The sequence below is a fragment of the Lissotriton vulgaris genome, chromosome 8 (assembly GCF_964263255.1).
Source record: "Lissotriton vulgaris chromosome 8, aLisVul1.2, whole genome shotgun sequence".
Taxonomy (NCBI): domain Eukaryota; kingdom Metazoa; phylum Chordata; class Amphibia; order Caudata; family Salamandridae; genus Lissotriton; species Lissotriton vulgaris.
Window position 1 is genome coordinate 312,230,457 of NC_141696.1, and position 21,054 is coordinate 312,251,510.

General features: G+C 37.7%; 1 protein-coding gene across 1 annotated transcript in view; it reads left to right on the forward strand.

Moving 5' to 3' along the window:
• The first annotated feature begins 649 nt into the window (after window positions 1-649).
• Window positions 650-21,054, forward strand: part of LOC147696989 (uncharacterized) — a 37,411-nt gene continuing 17,006 nt past the window's right edge. Inside the window, exons 1-2 of the mRNA XM_086936099.1 lie at window positions 650-754; window positions 4,827-10,469. Coding sequence (XP_086792225.1) covers window positions 4,866-10,469 — 5,604 coding nt within the window. The 5' untranslated portion in view covers window positions 650-754; window positions 4,827-4,865. The remainder of the gene's footprint in view (window positions 755-4,826; window positions 10,470-21,054) is intronic.

The following is a 21,054-nucleotide window of genomic DNA, read 5'->3' on the forward strand; positions in this document are numbered from 1 at the left end:
ACCACAGTGCACAATTATAAGGTCAGGTTCTGGCAGATGCAAAAAGGTTTTCACCAATGGTATCAATTGGTGACATTTTAATCCTCTGTGGCCAATCCACTTGATTTCCACATTTGATAAATCAAGGTTATGAAAATTTCTGCTAGCTGCATACCTTTGAGCCCAGTGGATGTAGCTATGTCCAATAACCCAAACAGAGTACATGATGTGAGAAGGTTCTGGTCCAGTCAGATGAAGTGTGGGAATGAAATGGCAGTTGGAACAGTAGGAGTTCACAAAAAAATAATTGTGGAGTTTCTGTGCTCTTGAATCACTAGCAATGATTGGTGGATTCAGATAGTTGAAAACTGAAAGTTAGGGTGTATGGTTATGTTGTGTGAAAGAAGCAATTTGAATGGTTTAAAAAAAGTCACCAAAAGCAAAAATACCCTGTATAGGCTGCTGTATTGACAGGTCAAACATCCTTGCTGAGTTAATTTGCAACATTGTAAGATAAACTTTTGAACCTTAGAGTTCAGTTAGGAGGGAGTTGCTATGGTAACAGATAGAAAGGTTTGAGAGGGGGATGGGTGTTGGTTTGAAAATAGTGAGGGAAGAGTTTTCATTGGTTGAATTAAGGCATATGTGTACAAAGATAGAGATTTTCTATGCCAGTCTTGGTTTCAGTGTATTGAGAGCACACCTTTTCCTCTGCTAAAGAAAAATTGGTGTGTGTGTCTGACACTGTTTTCAATCTCCAAAAGCATTTCTAAAGGTAAGTAATGATTCATTTAATTTAGATAGAGATTTATTTTCTCTATGGAGAATATTTGGAAGCAGATAGTTATGTTTTAGAAGTGAAATTGTATGTTAGTATATAAGTCCTGCGCAGTGTTTTTTACATGTTATTTAAAAATCGATTTTGGGTGCAAATGAATGGTATTTTTATTTGGCCTTTTTTATGATTGCCATGTGCAGTTGATGCATGACTTTAAACATGGGTAATAAGTGATGCACTGGTGGCGCCAGGCTTTTATAAATGAGGCCCTGATTTTGTTTGATGATATTGAGTGGTTGTAGTTAGGTTCTGTGCAGTGTTTCTTACATGTTATTGAAAAATCGATTTTTGGGTGCAATTGATTGGTATATGTATTTGGCCCTTATTTATGAATGCCATGTGCAGCTGATGCATGACTTTAAACATGGGTAATAAGTGACGCACTGGTGGCGCAAGGCTTTCATAAATAAGGCCCTGACTTTGTTTGATGATATTGAGTGGTTGTACTTAGGTTCTGTGCAGTGTTCCTTACATGTTATTCAAAAATCGATTTTTGGGTGCAATTGATTGGTATATGTATTTGGCCCTTATTTATGAATGCCATGTGCAGCTGATGCATGACTTTAAACATGGGTAATAAGTGATGCACTGGTGGCGCACGGCTTTCATAAATAAGGCCCTGACTTTGTTTGATGATATTGATTGGTTGTACTTAGGTTCTGCGCCGTGTTCCTTACATGTTATTGAAAAATCGATTTTTGGGTGCAATTGATTAGTATATGTATTTTGCCCTAATTTATGATTGCCATGTGCAACTGATGCATGACTTTAAACATGGGTAATAAGTGACGCACTGGTGGCGCAAGGCTTTCATAAATAAGGCCTGACTTTGTTTGATGATATTGAGTGGTTGTACTTAGGTTCTGTGCAGTGTTCCTTACATGTTATTCAAAAATCGATTTTTGGGTGCAATTGATTGGTATATGTATTTGGCCCTTATTTATGATTGCCATGTGCAGCTGATGCATGACTTTAAACATGGGTAATAAGTGACGCACTGGTGGCGCAAGGCTTTCATAAATAAGGCCCTGACTTTGTTTGATGATATTGATTGGTTGTACTTAGGTTCTGCGCCGTGTTCCTTACATGTTATTGAAAAATCGATTTTTGGGTGCAATTGATTAGTATATGTATTTTGCCCTAATTTATGATTGCCATGTGCAACTGATGCATGACTTTAAACATGGGTAATAAGTGACGCACTGGTGGCGCAAGGCTTTCATAAATAAGGCCTGACTTTGTTTGATGATATTGAGTGGTTGTACTTAGGTTCTGTGCAGTGTTCCTTACATGTTATTCAAAAATCGATTTTTGGGTGCAATTGATTGGTATATGTATTTGGCCCTTATTTATGATTGCCATGTGCAGCTGATGCATGACTTTAAACATGGGTAATAAGTGACGCACTGGTGGTGCAAGGCTTTCATAAATAAGGCTCTGACTTTGTTTGATGATATTGATTGGTTGTACATAGGTTCTGCACAGTGCTTCTTACATGTTAAACAAAAATCGATTTTTGGGTGCAATTGATTGGTATATGTATTTGGCCCTTATTTATGAATGCCATGTGCAGCTGATGCATGACTTTAAACATGGGTAATAAGTGACGCACTGGTGGCGCAAGGCTTTCATAAATAAGGCCCTGACTTTGTTTGATGATATTGATTGGTTGTACTTAGGTTCTGCGCCGTGTTTCTTACATGTTATTGAAAAATCGATTTTTGGGTGCAATTGATTAGTATATGTATTTTGCCCTAATTTATGATTGCCATGTGCAACTGATGCATGACTTTAAACATGGGTAATAAGTGACGCACTGGTGGCGCAAGGCTTTCATAAATAAGGCCTGAGTTTGTTTGATGATATTGAGTGGTTGTACTTAGGTTCTGTGCAGTGTTCCTTACATGTTATTCAAAAATCGATTTTTGGGTGCAATTGATTGGTATATGTATTTGGTCCTTATTTATGATTGCCATGTGCAGCTGATGCATGACTTTAAACATGGGTAATAAGTGACGCACTGGTGGCGCAAGGCTTTCATAAATAAGGCTCTGACTTTGTTTGATGATATTGATTGGTTGTACATAGGTTCTGCACAGTGCTTCTTACATGTTATTGAAAAATCGATTTTTGGGTGCAATTGATTGGTATATGTATTTGGCCCTTATTTATGAATGCCATGTGCAGCTGATGCATGACTTTAAACATGGGTAATAAGTGACGCACTGGTGGCGCAAGGCTTTCATAAATAAGGCCCTGACTTTGTTTGATGATATTGAGTGGTTGTACTTAGGTTCTGTGCAGTGTTCCTTACATGTTATTCAAAAATCGATTTTTGGGTGCAATTGATTGGTATATGTATTTGGCCCTTATTTATGATTGCCATGTGCAGCCGATGCATGACTTTCAACATGGGTAATACGTGACGCACTGGTGGCGCAAGGCTTTCATAAATAAGGCCCTGACTTTGTTTGATGATATTGATTGGTTGTACTTAGGTTCTGCGCCGTGTTTCTTACATGTTATTGTAAAATTGATTTTTGGGTGCAATTGATTAGTATATGTATTTTGCCCTAATTTATGATTGCCATGTGCAACTGATGCATGACTTTAAACATGGGTAATAAGTGACGCACTGGTGGCGCAAGGCTTTCATAAATAAGGCCTGACTTTGTTTGATGATATTGAGTGGTTGTACTTAGGTTCTGTGCAGTGTTCCTTACATGTTATTCAAAAATCGATTTTGGGGTGCAATTGATTGGTATATGTATTTGGCACTTATTTATGATTGCCATGTGCAGCTGATGCATGACTTTAAACATGGGTAATAAGTGACGCACTGGTGGCGCAAGGCTTTCATAAATAAGGCTCTGACTTTGTTTGATGATATTGATTGGTTGTACATAGGTTCTGCACAGTGTTTCTTACATGTTATTCAAAAATCGATTTTTGGGTGCAATTGATTGGTATATGTATTTGGCCCTTATTTATGATTGCCATGTGCAGCTGATGCATGACTTTAAACATGGGTAATAAGTGACGCACTGGTGGCGCAAGGCTTTCATAAATAAGGCCCTGACTTTGTTTGATGATATTGATTGGTTGTACATAGGTTCTGCGCAGTGTTTCTTACATGTTATTCAAAAATTGATTTTTGGGTGCAATTGATTGGTATATGTATTTGGCCCTTATTTATGATTGCCATGTGCAGCCGATGCATGACTTTCAACATGGGTAATACGTGACGCACTGGTGGCGCAAGGCTTTCATAAATAAGGCCCTGACTTTGTTTGATGATATTGAGTGGTTGTACTTAGGTTTTGCGCAGTGTTTCTTACATGTTATTGAAAAATCGATTTTGGGGTGCAATTGATTGGTATATGTATTTGGCCCTTATTTATGATTGCCATGTGCAACTGATGCATGACTTTAAACATGGGTAATAAGTGACACACTGGTGGCGCAAGGCTTTCATAAATAAGGCCCTGACTTTGTTTGATGATATTGATTGGTTGTACATAGGTTCTGCACAGTGTTTCTTACATGTTATTCAAAAATCGATTTTTGGGTGCAATTGATTGGTATATGTATTTGGCCCTTATTTATGATTGCCATGTGCAGCCGATGCAAGACTTTAAACATGGGTAATAAGTGACGCACTGGTGGCGCAAGGCCTTTATAAATCAGACCCTGACTTTGTTTGATGATATTGAGTGGTTGTACTTAGGTTTTGCGCAGTGTTTCTTACATGTTATTGAAAAATCGATTTTTGGGTGCAATTGATTGGTATTTGCATTTGGCCCTTATTTATGAATGCCATGTGCAGCTGATGCTTCACTTTAAACATGGGTAATAAGTGACGCACTGGTGGCGCAAGGCCTTTAAAAATAAAGCCATGAGTTGCTATTGTATAAACTTAAATATGTTGCAATTTATTGTTTATATTGTTTGCTTTTTAACATTACTTTGTTGTTTGCTAATAGTGGTCTTTCATGTGTTTTTTTAACAGAACAACAGATTCAAATCAACTTCTGAAAAGCAAGCAAAAATGCCTTCAAGGCAAAGAAATATCAAAAATACCATACGGAAAAGGAGAACATCAACAACAGAGTTTATGGAATCCTCTTCAACAACTACTTCAAAAAACACCAGAAAAGCTTCTGGTAAGCCAATTAAGTCTTTTCTTCGTAACATATGTCGTAGGAAAAAAAATGAAATTGCTAATGTGAATATACAGAAAAAGTCAACAAATCTAAAAAGGAAAGAGAAGCCCACAAAAAATGTTTCCATTGGACCAGGAGAGAAGAGAATGGTTAGCAATAGAAGAGTAAATGTTTTTAGGGACATTCGTAGGCGAATGTTTCGCAATAGGGTAGTTTTAAATTTGCTAAAAAATGAAAAGAAAAGTAAACTAAAAGCTGCTTTTTACAAGAAAAAGAAAAGTGTAGAAAAGATTGTTGATCAGGCTTTTGAAGTTAAGAAAAAATTATTTATTTTAATAATCAATAGAATTAGGATACTTAATAAGGCAATGGATGTTTTCAAATCGAACAGTAGATGGAAAAGAATTATTAATCGGAGTAATTTTTGTGAAGTATTTTCTGGTGAATGGATGCATAGTTCAAGTTCTGAGCCTTTTTTTAATGAGGAGAGTTACTTTCAGGAAAATGATTTGGTGCATGCGGTTGACACCAGTGGTCGTGCCTATGAGGTGAAAGATAGTTGTGTGATGGAAAAAGAGAAACTTGTACCTAGAGATGCAGAAGAGGTGTTAGCTGATGAAGTTTTAGGGAGACGTACTAAGGGTCCAGTGTACACATGGAAATGCAGTAGTATTTGTAGTGTGCGACAGGAATCAATTGATTTGCTTCGAAATTTCTTACGTACATATAGTAAAAAAAGTCTCAAACAAAAAATGAAGATCCTGCAAGAGTTAGATCCTTGCAGAGTGAGAGAAAGCACAGGTTTGCAAGGGCATTCACTAGCATGTCTTTCTAGAAAAGTTTGTCGGAGTGTTTTTCATCATTTTAGGATGTTAGCAGTGCATCATAATAACGTAAGGAAATTAGTGAGGAAGTTGTATTATGCAAAAAGTCCTGCACTTAAGCTTAAACAGTTAAATAGTGCTCTTTTGCATGGATCTGAAGTGGATGTGAAGACTATTTGTGAAGAAATTGAGTTTTGTTATTTTGGGAACAAAGAGGACAGTGTAGAAATAGATATAGTAATGGATGGTAATGCAGAAGATAATGGACAAATTTCAAGTATTGAAAAGTTTGATGAGGAAATTATCAAGTTTAAGGTGAAATCAAGTGAGAGGCCTAATGTAACTTGTGTGTGTTGTCGACGGACTCATTATAAAATTCAGACTAGGTTAGTTGATTTATATGCAAAAAGTGAATTGGAAAATAATAGTGAATGGGAGGATTTTGTAAGTTATTTGTTGGTGGAGAATTCTTTTGATTTGAGTTTGGATCAGCGTATTTGCACTTATTGTTTGAAAAAATTAAATGAAAATAGAATGCCTGCAAGAGCAGTTTATAATAATCTTCAGTTGATAGATATTCCTTCTGAATTGATGGATCTAAATACTTATGAATCTATTTTGATTCAATGTGTCCATCCTTTTCAGGCTATTGTACGCATGGAGCCTAAGACAGGGAAATTGCCTCCATCAGATTTACTGAGAGGATTAAAGGGAAGAGTTGTTTATTTGCCTCTAGATGTAAAGAAAAATATTAATACAATTGGTGTAGAAAGAGTAGAAGAAGATCCTTTAGTTATTCTAGTTAATGGGGTTCCAACAAAGAGTAAGAAAATTTGGCAAGATTTAGTGGATGTTAAAAAAGTCAAGAAGGCAACGTTGTATTTAGTTAAAAACAATGAGTACTACAAACATGTAAGTGTTGGAGTTGAGGAAACAGCTACAGAAGAAGATAGTGATTCTTCAGTTGGTCAAATTGAAAAAGTTGATGTGTCTAGAACTGAAGAAATATATGAACATTATACTGTTCATCCTTTGCATTCCAAAGAAGTAATGGGAAATGCAATTGACTTGTTTCAAATGAAGGCAGCAAAAGGAAGTCCCATTAGTGTATGGGAAGAAAGTTTGGAAGCTCGTTGTTTTCCACAATTATTTCCAACAGGTTGTGGTGGACGATATGATGATCGACCAGTTCAAATTCCTGCAGCTGAATACCGGACTCTAAGATTATATGCAGAAGATCCAAGGTTTCGTCAATGCATTCCATATTTATTTCATCTACTGTTTGAAAGTGATTTGTCTGGGCTTTCTTATGCAGTTAATCATATATTAAAAAGTGGACCTCATTTGCAAAATGTATGTGCAAGGGACTTTATGGAGAAAGTTAATCTGCAAGACAGTATTTTGGAATCTCAGCTAATCAATCTCATGGCATGTCAACGTGGAACCAATGAGTATTGGTTTCGTCGTCATGGAGAATTGAAATGTATGCTAAGAAACTTAGGAACTCCTACATGGTTCCTCACTCTTAGCTGTGCTGAGTATGCATGGGACGATTTACTTCAATTTCTACGAGAGGCAAATGAAAACATACCAAATATAGAATTGAAAACACCAGGAGAACTGTGTTCTTTAGATCCAGTGAATGTTTGCAGATATTTTAATCATAGATTTGAAGCTATGATGTCTTTTATTACCAACAAAAAAAATCCTCCCCTTGGAGAGGTTTTGGATTTCTTTTGGAGGAAGGAATATCAAGCGAGAGGTGCTCCTCATATACATATGTTGTTGTGGATTAAAGATGCACCCAAATTTGGAACAGATTCAGATGAAACAGTGATGAGTTTCATTGAAGAGTATTCAACATGTGCTGTTCCAAAATCTACTGAAGAAAACAATTTAAGGCAACAAGTTTTACGTTTTCAATCTCATCGTTGTGGAAAGTACTGTCGTCGAAAATTTAAAAACAAGGAAAAGTACTACACGAAATGTCGTTTTGCATTTCCTCGACCAGTGATTTCTAAGGGAAGAGTAAATAATTTGATGTCATCTCTACGACATACTGTGACGAGAAAATCTCCCAAAAACACATATAATTTGAAAAGAAATGAAGAATCTAAGTACATCAACGATTACAACCCAGTGATTTTGTCCATGTGGAATGCTAACATGGATATTCAGTTCGTTGCTGACAACTCTATTGCTGTGGCTCGATATGTGACATCTTACATCACCAAAAAAGAAAAGACAGAACTGAAGGAAATGTGGGAGGACATTTCACATGAAAAGAGTCTAAGCAAGAAATTATACAGTTTCAGTCTGAAGATGTTGTCGCATCGAGAAATTGGAGCATATGAATGTTCTGATCGGTTATCATCAGCAAGTCTCTATGCCAAATCAAGAACAATCATTTGGGTGAGTCTTGGTCTTGCTGCCACACGAAACCGAGTTTTGAAATCTGTACAAGAAATTGAATATTTGGCGGAAAAAGAACCAAACAGTACAGATATTTTGAAGACAAATATGTTGGATACATACTATCCAAATAGAAGTACTCACCTTGAGAACACATGTTTGTATGAAGTTCTTCAAAACTACAGTTATAAGAGGAACATCACAGAAGATATCAATAATGGAAAATATGCACTCATTGGCTATGAAGGATGTCTAGTGAAGCAGAAAAAAGGCCATTTGATTAATCATCGAAAATTGAGTTGTGAAGTTCCAGACAAAAGAGAATTTTACTACTTAGCTCTTTTGCAACTCTTTAAGCCATGGCGTACAGAAGAGGAACTACTTGGAGATTTTCTCTGTTATGAAGACTCTTTTAATGCAACTAAGGATACCATAGAATGTCCTATTTTTCTAAATTATCTGCAAATGTTGAATGAAGAAATGGAGCAAGAAACCACAATTGCTGAAGAGATAGCTAGAAACAGTTCTCAAGATAGTCAGAGTTCTACTTCATTGAGCCAGGATCCACTAGGAGGACCAATTATCCAAAATGAAGCTGCCACTGCCATGGATGAGGTGGAAAGAGCTATGGAACAAGCTCAAGAGGATGGAGTTAACTTAGAAGATTTGGTAACGCAACTAAACATTGAGCAGAAAAAGATATATGATGAAGTCACAGAGCAGATTGAACATGGATTCAGACATGAGAAAAAAGAGTGCTCATGTATATTATTTGACCCTGTCCGACTGTATGTAAGTGGAGAAGCGGGGACAGGAAAAAGTTTTCTAATTAAAGCCGTTGCAAGTTATCTGCAGAAAAGGACTGATTCACCACTGTCTTGTGTTGTAACTGCTCCAACTGGTCTGGCAGCACATAACATTAAAGGGATTACTCTACATCGTTTATTGATGCTGCCAGTTGAACATGATAATAAATTGCATTACAACAAGCTATCTGGAGATGCGTGTTCTGAAGTTTCAAGAGTCTTGAAGAAAATGAAACTTCTTATCATAGATGAAGTAAGCATGGTCTCAAATCTAATGCTTGCTTTTGTGCATTTGAGAATGCAAGAAATTCTTAAAACAGACTATGATGTGTTATTTGGAGGAAAACACATTATTGTTTTTGGAGATCTATTGCAGTTGACTCCAGTAAAAGGACAACCAGTGTTTAAAATGCTCACGCATGAAGATACCAGGAAGTCCCTTGGAAGCATTGGAAATGTTAATATATGGCTAAATTTTAAATATGCTGAACTGCTTCAAAATATGCGACAGGCCAAGGATGAAGATTATAAAAATATTCTACAAGATGTAAGAATTGGAAAAATGACTGAGAAAGGGAAAAAAGCTTTGCATAGTCGATTAATTTCAAATTTGTATCCAAATGAAAACATTCTTCCAGAGAATATTTTTAAAAAAATGACTGAGAAGAAATCTGGGATATGTTTGATGCCAACTCTGCAAGAATGTTCCATCTTCAACCAAAAAATGTTAGACTTAGAAAATGAAGAGATTGTGAAACTAGAAGCAATAGATAAAATAGAGCATATGGGTGCAACAATTGTTTTGTCAGAAAATTTGAAAATTAAATTGCATTCATTGGAGAAAAGTATTTCAAAAACAGCTGGTTTTGAAAAGACTCTGAATGTGTGTTTAAATTGTCGTATCATTTTGAGAAGGAATTTAAATGTTGAAAGCGGTCTGGTAAATGGAGCAATGGGTTATGTTGTTGATTTTGTGAATTACAGAAATAGAGATGGAATTGAATTTTTAAAAATAAAATTTGATGGCATTGAACAAGTACAACAAATAAGTCGTTGTTCTGCTAGATTTTTACTTGTAAAAGACTTATATGTTCGCCGAAAACAGTTTCCTGTTTGTTTGGCGTATGCAGTGACAATTCATAAATCTCAAGGTTTAAGTGTAGATAGTGCATTGGTGAACATTGGAAGATCTGTGTTTAAAGAGGGTATGGCATATGTGGCATTATCTCGAGTCAGAACTTTATCAGGATTGTATTTGATTGCGTGTGATGAGACAAAGATTTCTGCAGATCTAGATTGTGTTAAAGAATACAATAGGTTAAGAAGAGAGTATGCTCCACATTTGCCTCAATATCCTCTGTTTGAAAAACGTGTGGTAGGCCGAAAAAGAAGAAATGAGGATAATTGTAGTGAGGTAGTTGCAAAAAGACAAAAAGTAGAGAAAACTGTAATTGAAAACAGGAAGAAAAAGAATTGTGGAGAAAATGTTGTTGGATTTCAGTTTGAAAACAGTTCTGGTGTCAACTGCTATGCTAATGTAGTGGTTAATGTTGTTTTTTTTCTTAAAAGTTTACAAGAACAGATTGTTGAAAATCGGGATCAAAGATTGTGTGGTTTATTGAATTCTGTGTTTCAGAAATGTAGCAGTGTTACAGCACAAATAGAAAGTGTAACAGAAATTCGAAATATTTTAGATTTGTGTTCTGGTCAAGATAAATTTTCACAGAACATTCAGCAGGATTGTCAGGAATTTTTAATGTATATGTTTGGTGTTTTGGAAGATGAAGGTGTAGATGTAGATAATCTTTTCAGTCTTTCTTATCAATGGCAGCATGACTGCCACAATTGTAGTTTATCAAGTACTACTACAATAGACACTGAAAGATTTATATATTTGACTTTACCAGACTGTAAATCAGTGTCTTTTAAAAATCTAGTTAAAGCAGCAGATCATAATATGGTGTGTACCCAATGTAACTGTACAATGCTGTCCACATTATTTATACAAAGGTATGGGCAGTATATCATTTTAGTTTTCCAACGATGTAGACCTGATGGAACTAAATTGACAACTTCTATCAAAAATTTTGTGGCTTCTCAGTTATCAATTTCTGGAAGGACCTTTACAACTGAAGCTATTATTTATCATGATGGACCTTCGACCACCTCAGGACATTATACATGCTACTTAAAATCTGAAAATGGATGGAGTTACTGCAATGATTCTCATTTAACTTATAAACAACGTTTGCCTTATGACTCTACAAATTCTTATCTAGTGTTTTTAAAACCAAAGTTTTAGTAAAGGGAATTGGCCTTTGAAGACGGGAATAGTTAATAAAAGTTAGTTAGTTAGTTAGTTAATCTAATATTTGAAATTATTTATCTCATGTAGATACTTTAAGTGGATCTCAAAGTAAAAAATACTGATATATCTGACACAAATTGGCCGTGAGGAAAATGTAAGATATGATGTTGTTAGATCTTTTTTCATAGGAAGTTGATGAAATCGAAGTTATAGAGCACAGCAGACTTTTTTCACCAAAAGGACCTTCACTATCTGCAATCTCATGTAGATACTTTAAGTGGATCTCAAAGTAAAAAATACTGATATATCTGACACAAATTGGCCGTGAGGAAAGTGTAACATATGATGTTGTTAGATCTTTTTTCATAGGAAGTCGATGAAATGGAAGTTATAGAGCACAGCAGACTTTTTTCCACCAAAAGGACCTTCACTATCTGCAATTTGGTCTCACGGAAAAGTAAGTGAATCAAAGATTAGTGTACTTATATGAGATGTATGTTTGAATGGGTTTTTTTAAACACAATCTTTTAGATTGTGTTTTTTTTTCCCCGCTGTTATCTGATGAAGACTTTGATCTCACTAATTTAAGTGAAATTCAATATATTCTGAGAACAGCAAAAATAAATAATGTAACATATTGTAGAAGTTATTGTGTAGTTTGCATTGTGTAATTTATATTGTGTTCACATTGTCTTATACTCATTTTCTTTTTCAACCTTATTTACCTCTCTTTACTAATTTACACTCTTTTTTCATTGCTGTTTCTTTAGTGCACTTCATTCACAACTTCTTAATCTAATAGGAACTGTCTGCATTTCCTCTGTTCCTTCCACCACTTTTTATCTTTTTCATATTCTCACAGTACCACTGCTTTAGTTTCCTAACTCTCTCTTTCTTTTTCTCCTTTTTTTTTCTTTCGCATCCATTGTACTGTAGTTGACTTAGTTCTTCCTTTTGTCTTTCTGTGTACTTACTCTCTCACTCCTGTTTTATCCATCGTTCTATACTAACTTCATTCCTTTCATCCCTTCACTCTGTTACTTTAGTTCACTCACTCTCAATCATCTTCTATTCCTCTTTTTTATTTATAGTTTCTCAATCAGACTTCTCTCCTTTTCACTCATTTTTCTTTTATTTTCTTATCTTTACTGATTTTGATTTGATATCTTACGTTCTTTTAGTATCTTATTTACCTTTAGGAATTTGTTCTCTTTCTATTTCTTTTTCCTTTTTTTTTCTCTTTCTACATTACTTTCTTTCTGTTTTTGTATCCTTCACTATTGCATCATTTCTTAGTAAACTTTTGTAGATTTTTAAACCTCATGAACTGTTGCTTCTATTTTATTATATATTTTTAAGAAATTATAACGTGTTTTTTCTTTTATCTTTCATAGATACAAGTTTGCATTGATTATATGGTAAGTGTGTTTACAAAATCTTTTTTGTTATCACCTTTTGTTTTATTTTCACTATTTTTCTGTCACCCTACCGCACCCCTATTTCCTTACTTTGCTTCCCTCACTTATTCTTTTGTTCCATGTTTACTTCCGACCACATTCAATTTCTTTCAGTACTTCTGCCTATGCACACTCCTTCACTTACCTTTTTTACTGGTTCACTTAGTCCCTTTGTGACAGTCCTACTTTTACTCTCTCTCTTGTTTGTCTCTATTACTCCCCATGTCTTACCCTTATTCACTTACATGTACCCTCTTTCACCCCTCTTTACTTATATTCACTGATATTTACTTTCCCTCAATCACTGCTATTCTTTTCGTCTGATTCCGTCACTACCTGACATTCCCATACTTAACTGTCCTTCTTTTTACTTTCAACATCCATTTACAATCTCCCTTAACCTCTGCTTTAGTCTTCTTCCTATTTCTTCTTTCTTTTGCTCCCTTATTCATTTTTCTTTTCTCAGTTACTTCCTTTTACACTTTTTATCTGTCTTACTATCTATTACACAGTCCCTCCTTCATTTTTTTTTTCTTTTTTTTGTTAGTGCGCTGACGGTACGCGCACCCGTGCGCGCACCAAAAACGAAATATAAAAAAAAATATTTTAAATTAAAAATATTATCTCAATATACATTATAGTGTTCATTTTTACAAAAACATACTTTAGCAATTCACTAAAAAACACATAGGTATGAGTATGAATAAAAAGTTAGGAATTAGCATTTAAAAAACCTATGAAATTCACTGAAAAAACCATAGGTTTCACACCAGTTATAGTTAGGAATTAGCATTTAAAAAACCTATGAAATTCACTGAAAAAACCATAGGTTTCACACCAGTTATAGTTAGGAATTAGCATTTAAAAAACCTATTAAATTCACTGAAAAAACCATAGGTTTCACACCAGTTATAGTTAGCTGGAAATTTTACTGATATAAAACCATTGAAATTCCCACGTTATAGTTAGTCGGACTCACTATAACTTGCGCGTGCAATGCACTGCTGATGACATCACATATTACATCACTCATGACATGGTCAGTGACATCACTCATGACACCATCCTTGTGACATAGTGAGAGACCTCCTTTCACTATAATGTAACTCTTGAGACACATATTCAAAAATAGAAACTGAAATTTTTAATAAAATGGAGATACCTATATCAGTTACAACAAGTAATTCAGTAATTCCACTATCTATATACACATCCACTCATTCACCAACAGTTCTATATAGTCACTCATACATATACTCACTCATCATATGAAGTGATACACCTATACATCCTGTTACACACCGACATTCATCCAAAAGTTACTCACACACATATTCACACGTGCAAATAAACTATTGAACATCCATTTATTTGAATATAGAGTTATACACACACTTCCACCTTACTTCTATTGAAAATTACACATATTTATTCTCTTAAACAATCAGTTATAGAAACACATACTTATTTAAACAGGAACTCTTACAATCTCTTACTCTCACATATACTCACTTATATACATCAATATTCATATATACTAGATTAAAACAAATGTAGTTACTGATAAAGACACTAGTGAGACAGTCATTTACTCACTAACAAACACATATAGACACTCATCCACCCATACAGTCCTGTACATATGCTGTCTTCAAAACACATACAAAGAAAGAGTCAGTCACTCATGCATCTATGTGCTAAGTAATACCCCCACCAAACCATATAGACACTCATACTGATACTAATAAAAATATCTAATAACCCATATACATACACATGAGTGGATGTGTATTAGATGGTGGTATTACTGAATTGGTTGTTGTAACTGGTATGGGTATATCCACTTTTTTGAAAATATTAGTTTCTATTTTTGAATATGTGTTTCAAGGGTTACATTACACTAAAAGGAGGTCTGTCACTCTGTCGCAAGGATGATGTCATCAGTGATGTCATGAGTGATGTCACTGACCATGTCATGAGTGATGTAATATGTGATGTCATCAGCAGTGCATTGCACGCGCAAGTTATAGTGAGTCCGACTAACTATAACGTGGGAATTTCAATGGTTTTATATCAGTAAAATTTCCAGCTAACTATAACTGGTGTGAAACCTATGGTTTTTTCAGTGAATATATATATATATATATATATATATAGCGGGGGTACTCAACTCAATAAAAAGGCTTGCTTCCCAAGAACTCGAGTGCCGGTTTTCATTTTCACAAAGGCCTCCCATGGACTTATTTGAACAGGAAAATGGAGCTGACATTTGAAACGCCGGTACACCCCCGTGAAGTAACGCCACCCGCCCACAAGTGCATGGGCAAAGGTGGTCGGAGAAGCAATATATATAAAACTAAACTAAGACTAAACTAACTGATAACCTCAAGATCGATCATCACTAGAGGTGAGTAGATCACCATAGTGTACTAAAATGCAACACTTGGGCTATAACTCATCGAATAATTCTGGTTGCACGCGAAAATTAATACATCATGTAAATCTCAATAGCCGTCCAATCACCAAAACTGGAAGCTATAACTCATAGAATAATTCTGACTGCACGCAAGAAATAATATAGCATGTAAATCTCAATAACCCTCCAATCACCAAAGACGTATTTCCTCTAAATTATCCACAGGCGTAAGTATTAGTGAATCCTCATTTCTGCTACAGCTCAGCATGATTTACATGTTATATTATTTCTTGCGTGAAGTCAGAATTATTCTATGAGTTATACCTTCCAGTTTTGGTGATTGGAGGACTATTGAGATTTACATGACGTATTAATTTTCGCGTGCAACCAGAATTATTCAATGAGTTATACCTTTTAATCTTGGGTTACTATCTAATAGTGAAGGAAGGATGATACCTGCTATAGAGTAAGAATGTATTTACTATTGAATTTTGAGTCCTGATGAAGTCTGTGGCACATGTGGATGCCTGACGAAACACGTGTTGCGTTGCTGCTTTTGGATGTAATGAAGTATTTGAAACATCACGCAAAGAAATAAAGAAGATCTTGATTCTTGATTGGACATCGTTTGAATTGTATTTTTTGATAAGATATTGGGGCACTAAATAAACTATATCTCTTTCTGATTTGAGAAATGGACTTTGAATGTTATTGAGCATTACTAGTGGTCACTTGACTGAGATTTTTCCTTTTTTGTAATTAATTGGATACTAAAAATTATTGTTCTCACTGGTTTTGTATGAGTGAAATGTCCAGCTAACTATAACATTCCTAAAACCTATGGTTTTTTCGGTGACTTTCTAAGGTTTTTTTAAACCTATAATTCCTAACTATAACCTGCCTGAAACCTTTGTTTTTTTTCTGTGAATTTCAAAGGTTTTTCAAATGATAATTCCAAACCATAACCTGCTTGAAACCTATGGTTACTTCAGTGAATTTCAAAGGTTTTTTAAATGACAATTTCTACTTTTTATGTTGACCACTTCCCCATATTTTCAACCAGAAACCAAATCTGCAATGCTACGTAAAAAATCAGGCAATAGTTCCACTTACCACTAACAAATTAGCATCAACATTTAACTACTGTGAGAACGTCGAACATGTACTATGTGAATTACATCGAACTCACACCCATGCTTAAAGAGCAATATGTCTTAGAGATTGTAGTTGTACACTTCCGACACCCAACAAAATCACAATACTCAGCGCCACTACCACTACAACCACCCCCACGGACCTCTCCTTGCTACTACCTCAGAGGCAGCGCAAAACAGTACTATGGACCTTTCCAAAATAATATATCTCCTCAACAGTACACTAGCTCAATCTACAGGGATGTGGCAACCAAGTATGTATAATGGAAAGAACTCGAAAATCAACAATAATGTACACAACGTTAAGACTACTGGTGAAATACTATACACAATTCACTATAGAAATCAAAAACTTTTTAGTGTGTATATATACCATTCATACGTGTAGTGTACTGAATAGTGGACACAACCATATTATCTCAGACACTAGGGAATATTTTGGTCATGTAGCTGTGTTCACCCCCCTCCTTTGAAATAAAAGCGGAGTGGGCTAGTCCAACGTAAATAGCGTCAACGTAAGACTATAAATAATTAGTCTACGCCTTGGGTGTGGTTCACTTCTGCAAAGAGAACAGAATGCGCCGCAGCAAAGTTCCGCACCCTGCCACTTGGCTGCCGCCATGACCGCGTGCATCCTTGATACAGGCCGATTGCGAACTCAGCACCACAGCACCGCAGACTTATGTCTGTATTGACTAGTGGTTTCCATCAATTCTGAGGTACAGCAGGGTTCACAACTTGAATTCAACTTTAGATCTAAATTTGTCTTCAGTGTCTGTGCTGAGAAGTGTCTGCAAGACCTCTGCAACTCCCTCGCCTCCTACTTCCACAACAAGATCGCGGACATACACACCAGCTTCAGCACTCAACCGACGCACGCCACGACCGCAGTTACGCCACCCACCACCACCCTCCGCGCCTGGACCCCGGTCAACACCGAAGACACCGTCCGCATGATGAACTCCGTCCACTCCGGATCTCCGACCGACCCCTGCCCTCACCACGTCTTCAACAAAGCCGACGCTGTCATCGCACCCCACCTGCGGGACATCATCAACACCTCATTCGACACCGCCACCTTCCCCGAGAGCTGGAAGCACACCGAACTCAGCGCTCTACTCAAGAAACCTACAGCAGACCCCACCGAACTCAAGAATTACCGCCCCATCTCTCTACTCCTGTTCCCAGCCAAAATCATCGAGAAGACCGTCAACAAACAGCTGGCCGCCTTCCTCGAGACGAATGGATCCCTCGACCCATCGCAGTCCGGATTCCGTGCCAACCACAGCACCGAGACCGCCCTCATCGCCGCCACCGACGACATCCGAGCCCTGATGGACAACGGAGAAACAGCGGCCCTCATCCTCCTAGACCTCTCTGCGGCTTTCGACACGGTCTGCCACCGCACCCTAGTGCAGCGCCTCAGCAATGTCGGAATCCAGGAGAAGGCACTGGAATGGATCGTCTCCTTCCTCGACGGAAGAACACAGAGAGTCCGCCTACCACCGTACAAGTCAGAGGCCACCGAAGTCATCTGCGGCGTCCCTCAAGGATCCTCGCTGAGCCCTACTCTCTTCAACGTCTACATGAGCCCCCTCGCGGCCATCGCACGCCAACACAACCTCAACATAATCTCCTACGCCGACGACACCCAGCTGATCCTCTCCCTGACCAACGACCCCGCCGCCGCCAGACCCAACCTGCACGAAGGGATGTAAGAGGTAGCCGAGTGGATGACGACGAGCCGCCTGAAACTGAACTCAGATAAGACGGAGGTCCTCATCCTGGGCTCCTCGCCCTCCGCCTGGGACGACTCCTGGTGGCCCCCCACCCTGGGCACCGCACCCAAACCGACGAACCACGCACGCAACCTGGGCTTCATCCTGGACTCCTCCCTCTCCATGACCAGGCAAGTCAACGCCGTCTCCTCGTCGTGCTTCAACATCCTGCGCATGCTTCGGAAGATCTTCTGGTGGATCCCCACGGAGACCAGGAAGACCGTCACCCAGGCCCTCGTCACCAGCCGACTGGACTACGGCAACGCACTATACGCCGGAACCACCGCCAAGATCCAGAAGAGACTCCAGCGCATCCAGAACGCCTCAGCCAGACTCATCCTCGACGTCCCACGACACAGCCACATCTCCGGACACCTAAGAGACCTGCACTGGCTCCCGGTCAACAAGAGAATCACCTTCCGCCTCCTTACCCACGCTCACAAAGCTCTCCACGATCAAGGCCCGAGCTACCTCAATGACCGCATCAACTTCTACGCTCCCAAACGCCACCTCCGATCTGCCAGCCACACCCTCGCCGCCGTCCCACGCATCCGTAGAGCCACCACAGGAGGAAGGTCCTTCTCCTACCTGGCCGCCAAGACCTGGAACTCCCTCCCGGCCGACCTGCGCCTGACCCAAGACCACCTCTCCTTCAGGAAGAAGCTCAAGACCTGGCTGTTCGAGCAGTAGTGGCACCCCCCCCCCCCCAAGCGCCTTGAGACCCCACGGGTAGGTAGTGCGCTCTACAAATGTCTTGATTGATTGATTGATTACAATCTATTCTGCGATCAGTAGAGTTGACAACTTGATAAAAGTTGAATTCAGCTTTGCATCAACACTACAGACAGCATTGAATCAAGCCTTGCTTTTTTTAAGGCAGAGACACTTGTACTGTGTCCTCAGATTCTATTAACTGTGACAAAATAGCATTCATCGATCTTTGTGTAGACTACTGCCTTCAATCTACACTGCGTACAACAGGGTTCTCAACTTCAACTCAGGTTTACATCAACACTACGGACAGAATTAAATCCAGCCTTGCTTTATTTAAGGCAGAGACAATTGTACTGTGTCCTCAGATTCTATGACAAAATAGCATGCTTCGATCTCTGTGTCAACTACTGCCTTAAATCTAAACTGCGTACAACAGGGTTCACAACTTGGATTCAGCTTTCCATCTACACTACAGATAGCATTCAAGATATCCTTGATTTATGTAAGGCAAAGATTATTTTCTTAAAGGATGCCACAAAAACATTCTTCAATGAACGTAGTGAGTTCTGTTTTCAAATGTGCACTTCAATCAAAAGACTTTACCACTTGATACCAGTGGGCATTAGCACTACAGACAACATAAAATTCAGTCTCGATTAATTTAAGGCAGAAAAATAGTACTGTTAAAGTATGTAACAAAAAAAGCATTCCTCGATGTGTGTGTCAACTACAGCCTTTGATGTACTCTGCGGACAGCAGGGTTCACAACTTGAAGTCACTTTTGCATGTATACTACGGACAATAAGGAATCCGACCTTGATTAATTTAATGCAGAGACAAATGTATTGTATGTGTTCAGATTTTTTCAGAAAGAATGAGGATTGTGCATCACGCATTCCAGTAGACAAGAGACATTATACCACTCTGACCCCCACCCTAAACCACAAATCATCACAGCGTACACACACGCTGACTTCTTTCGGTACCACTAAATCACTGCACCACATGTCATTTTCACGTAGCCTTATTAAAGCAGAATTCACTAGGCAAAAAACATTGCTCCCTGTACAGCCCCCCTGCATTACGCATTATTGCAGGGTACGTACAAGCTCAGCAACAAAGATACTACTAACTCAGTGCACCATAAATCATCGGAAAGAAGAGTGAACAGTTTTAGGTCAGCAATGAGGCATACTATCACTTTTAAGTGAAATTCATGCAGAATCCAATCAACAAAAGGCATTACTCCAATCACTTTGCCCCCCTCCCTCAGACCAAGCATCATCGCAGAATATGTACACGCTAAGCACCAAAGATACTATTAGCCATTGCACCAAAAATGATTATCACGTGGCCTTACTAAGGCACCATTCACAACACAAAAAACATTGCTATCAGTACAGCCTGCTCGGACCACGCATCATCGCAGGCTCCACAGAACCTTCTTGTTATAGATACCACTAACTCAGTAGAAACCAAACTAAGTATAACACCTATCAAATCCTACACACTATCACTTTATTGTGCTTCCTCGAAAAACGTATTTTAAATCACTTATACATTTAGTTGAATAATAAAATGCACGCTGCACACATGTTCGATCTTCCACTTCCACTATGATTGCTGATGACAGCAACAATCCAGGGGGATTGAACGCCAGCGAAGATATGTATACCTGTCTATATCTCCAAGTTAAGAGGGGCCCTATAGGATTGCAGATTGCCACATTGATGTGCCTAGAATGAATGTTGTTACAGTAATGAATAAGATCTAGGAGTATGTGACACTTTTTTATTCCCTGATTTTAACATGTGCACATTATCAATTTTTAATTTTATGTAATGTAAGCACTTTAGAACATTATGGGTAAAGGACCTAGCACTAATTCATTTTTTATAGCGCTTTAAGGAGGGTATCAAATATGTTCCTATTCAGGATTTATGTTTGGATGGCTTAATGTGCATATTTAGCCTACATGGGCTTTATTTTTATGCAAACATGACGTAATTTTCATTTCATGAGAGGTGAATTCGATGAGATATTTGCCAATCTGCATACAATTATTTTCAACAATGCATTTTAGTATTAATATTTATATTTATATATCTATTCTCAAAAAAACTCCTGTATATTTAAAATAATGTATATAATGTTTTTCATATACTTGGAATTTTCATACTATGTTTTATCATTCATTTTAGACAC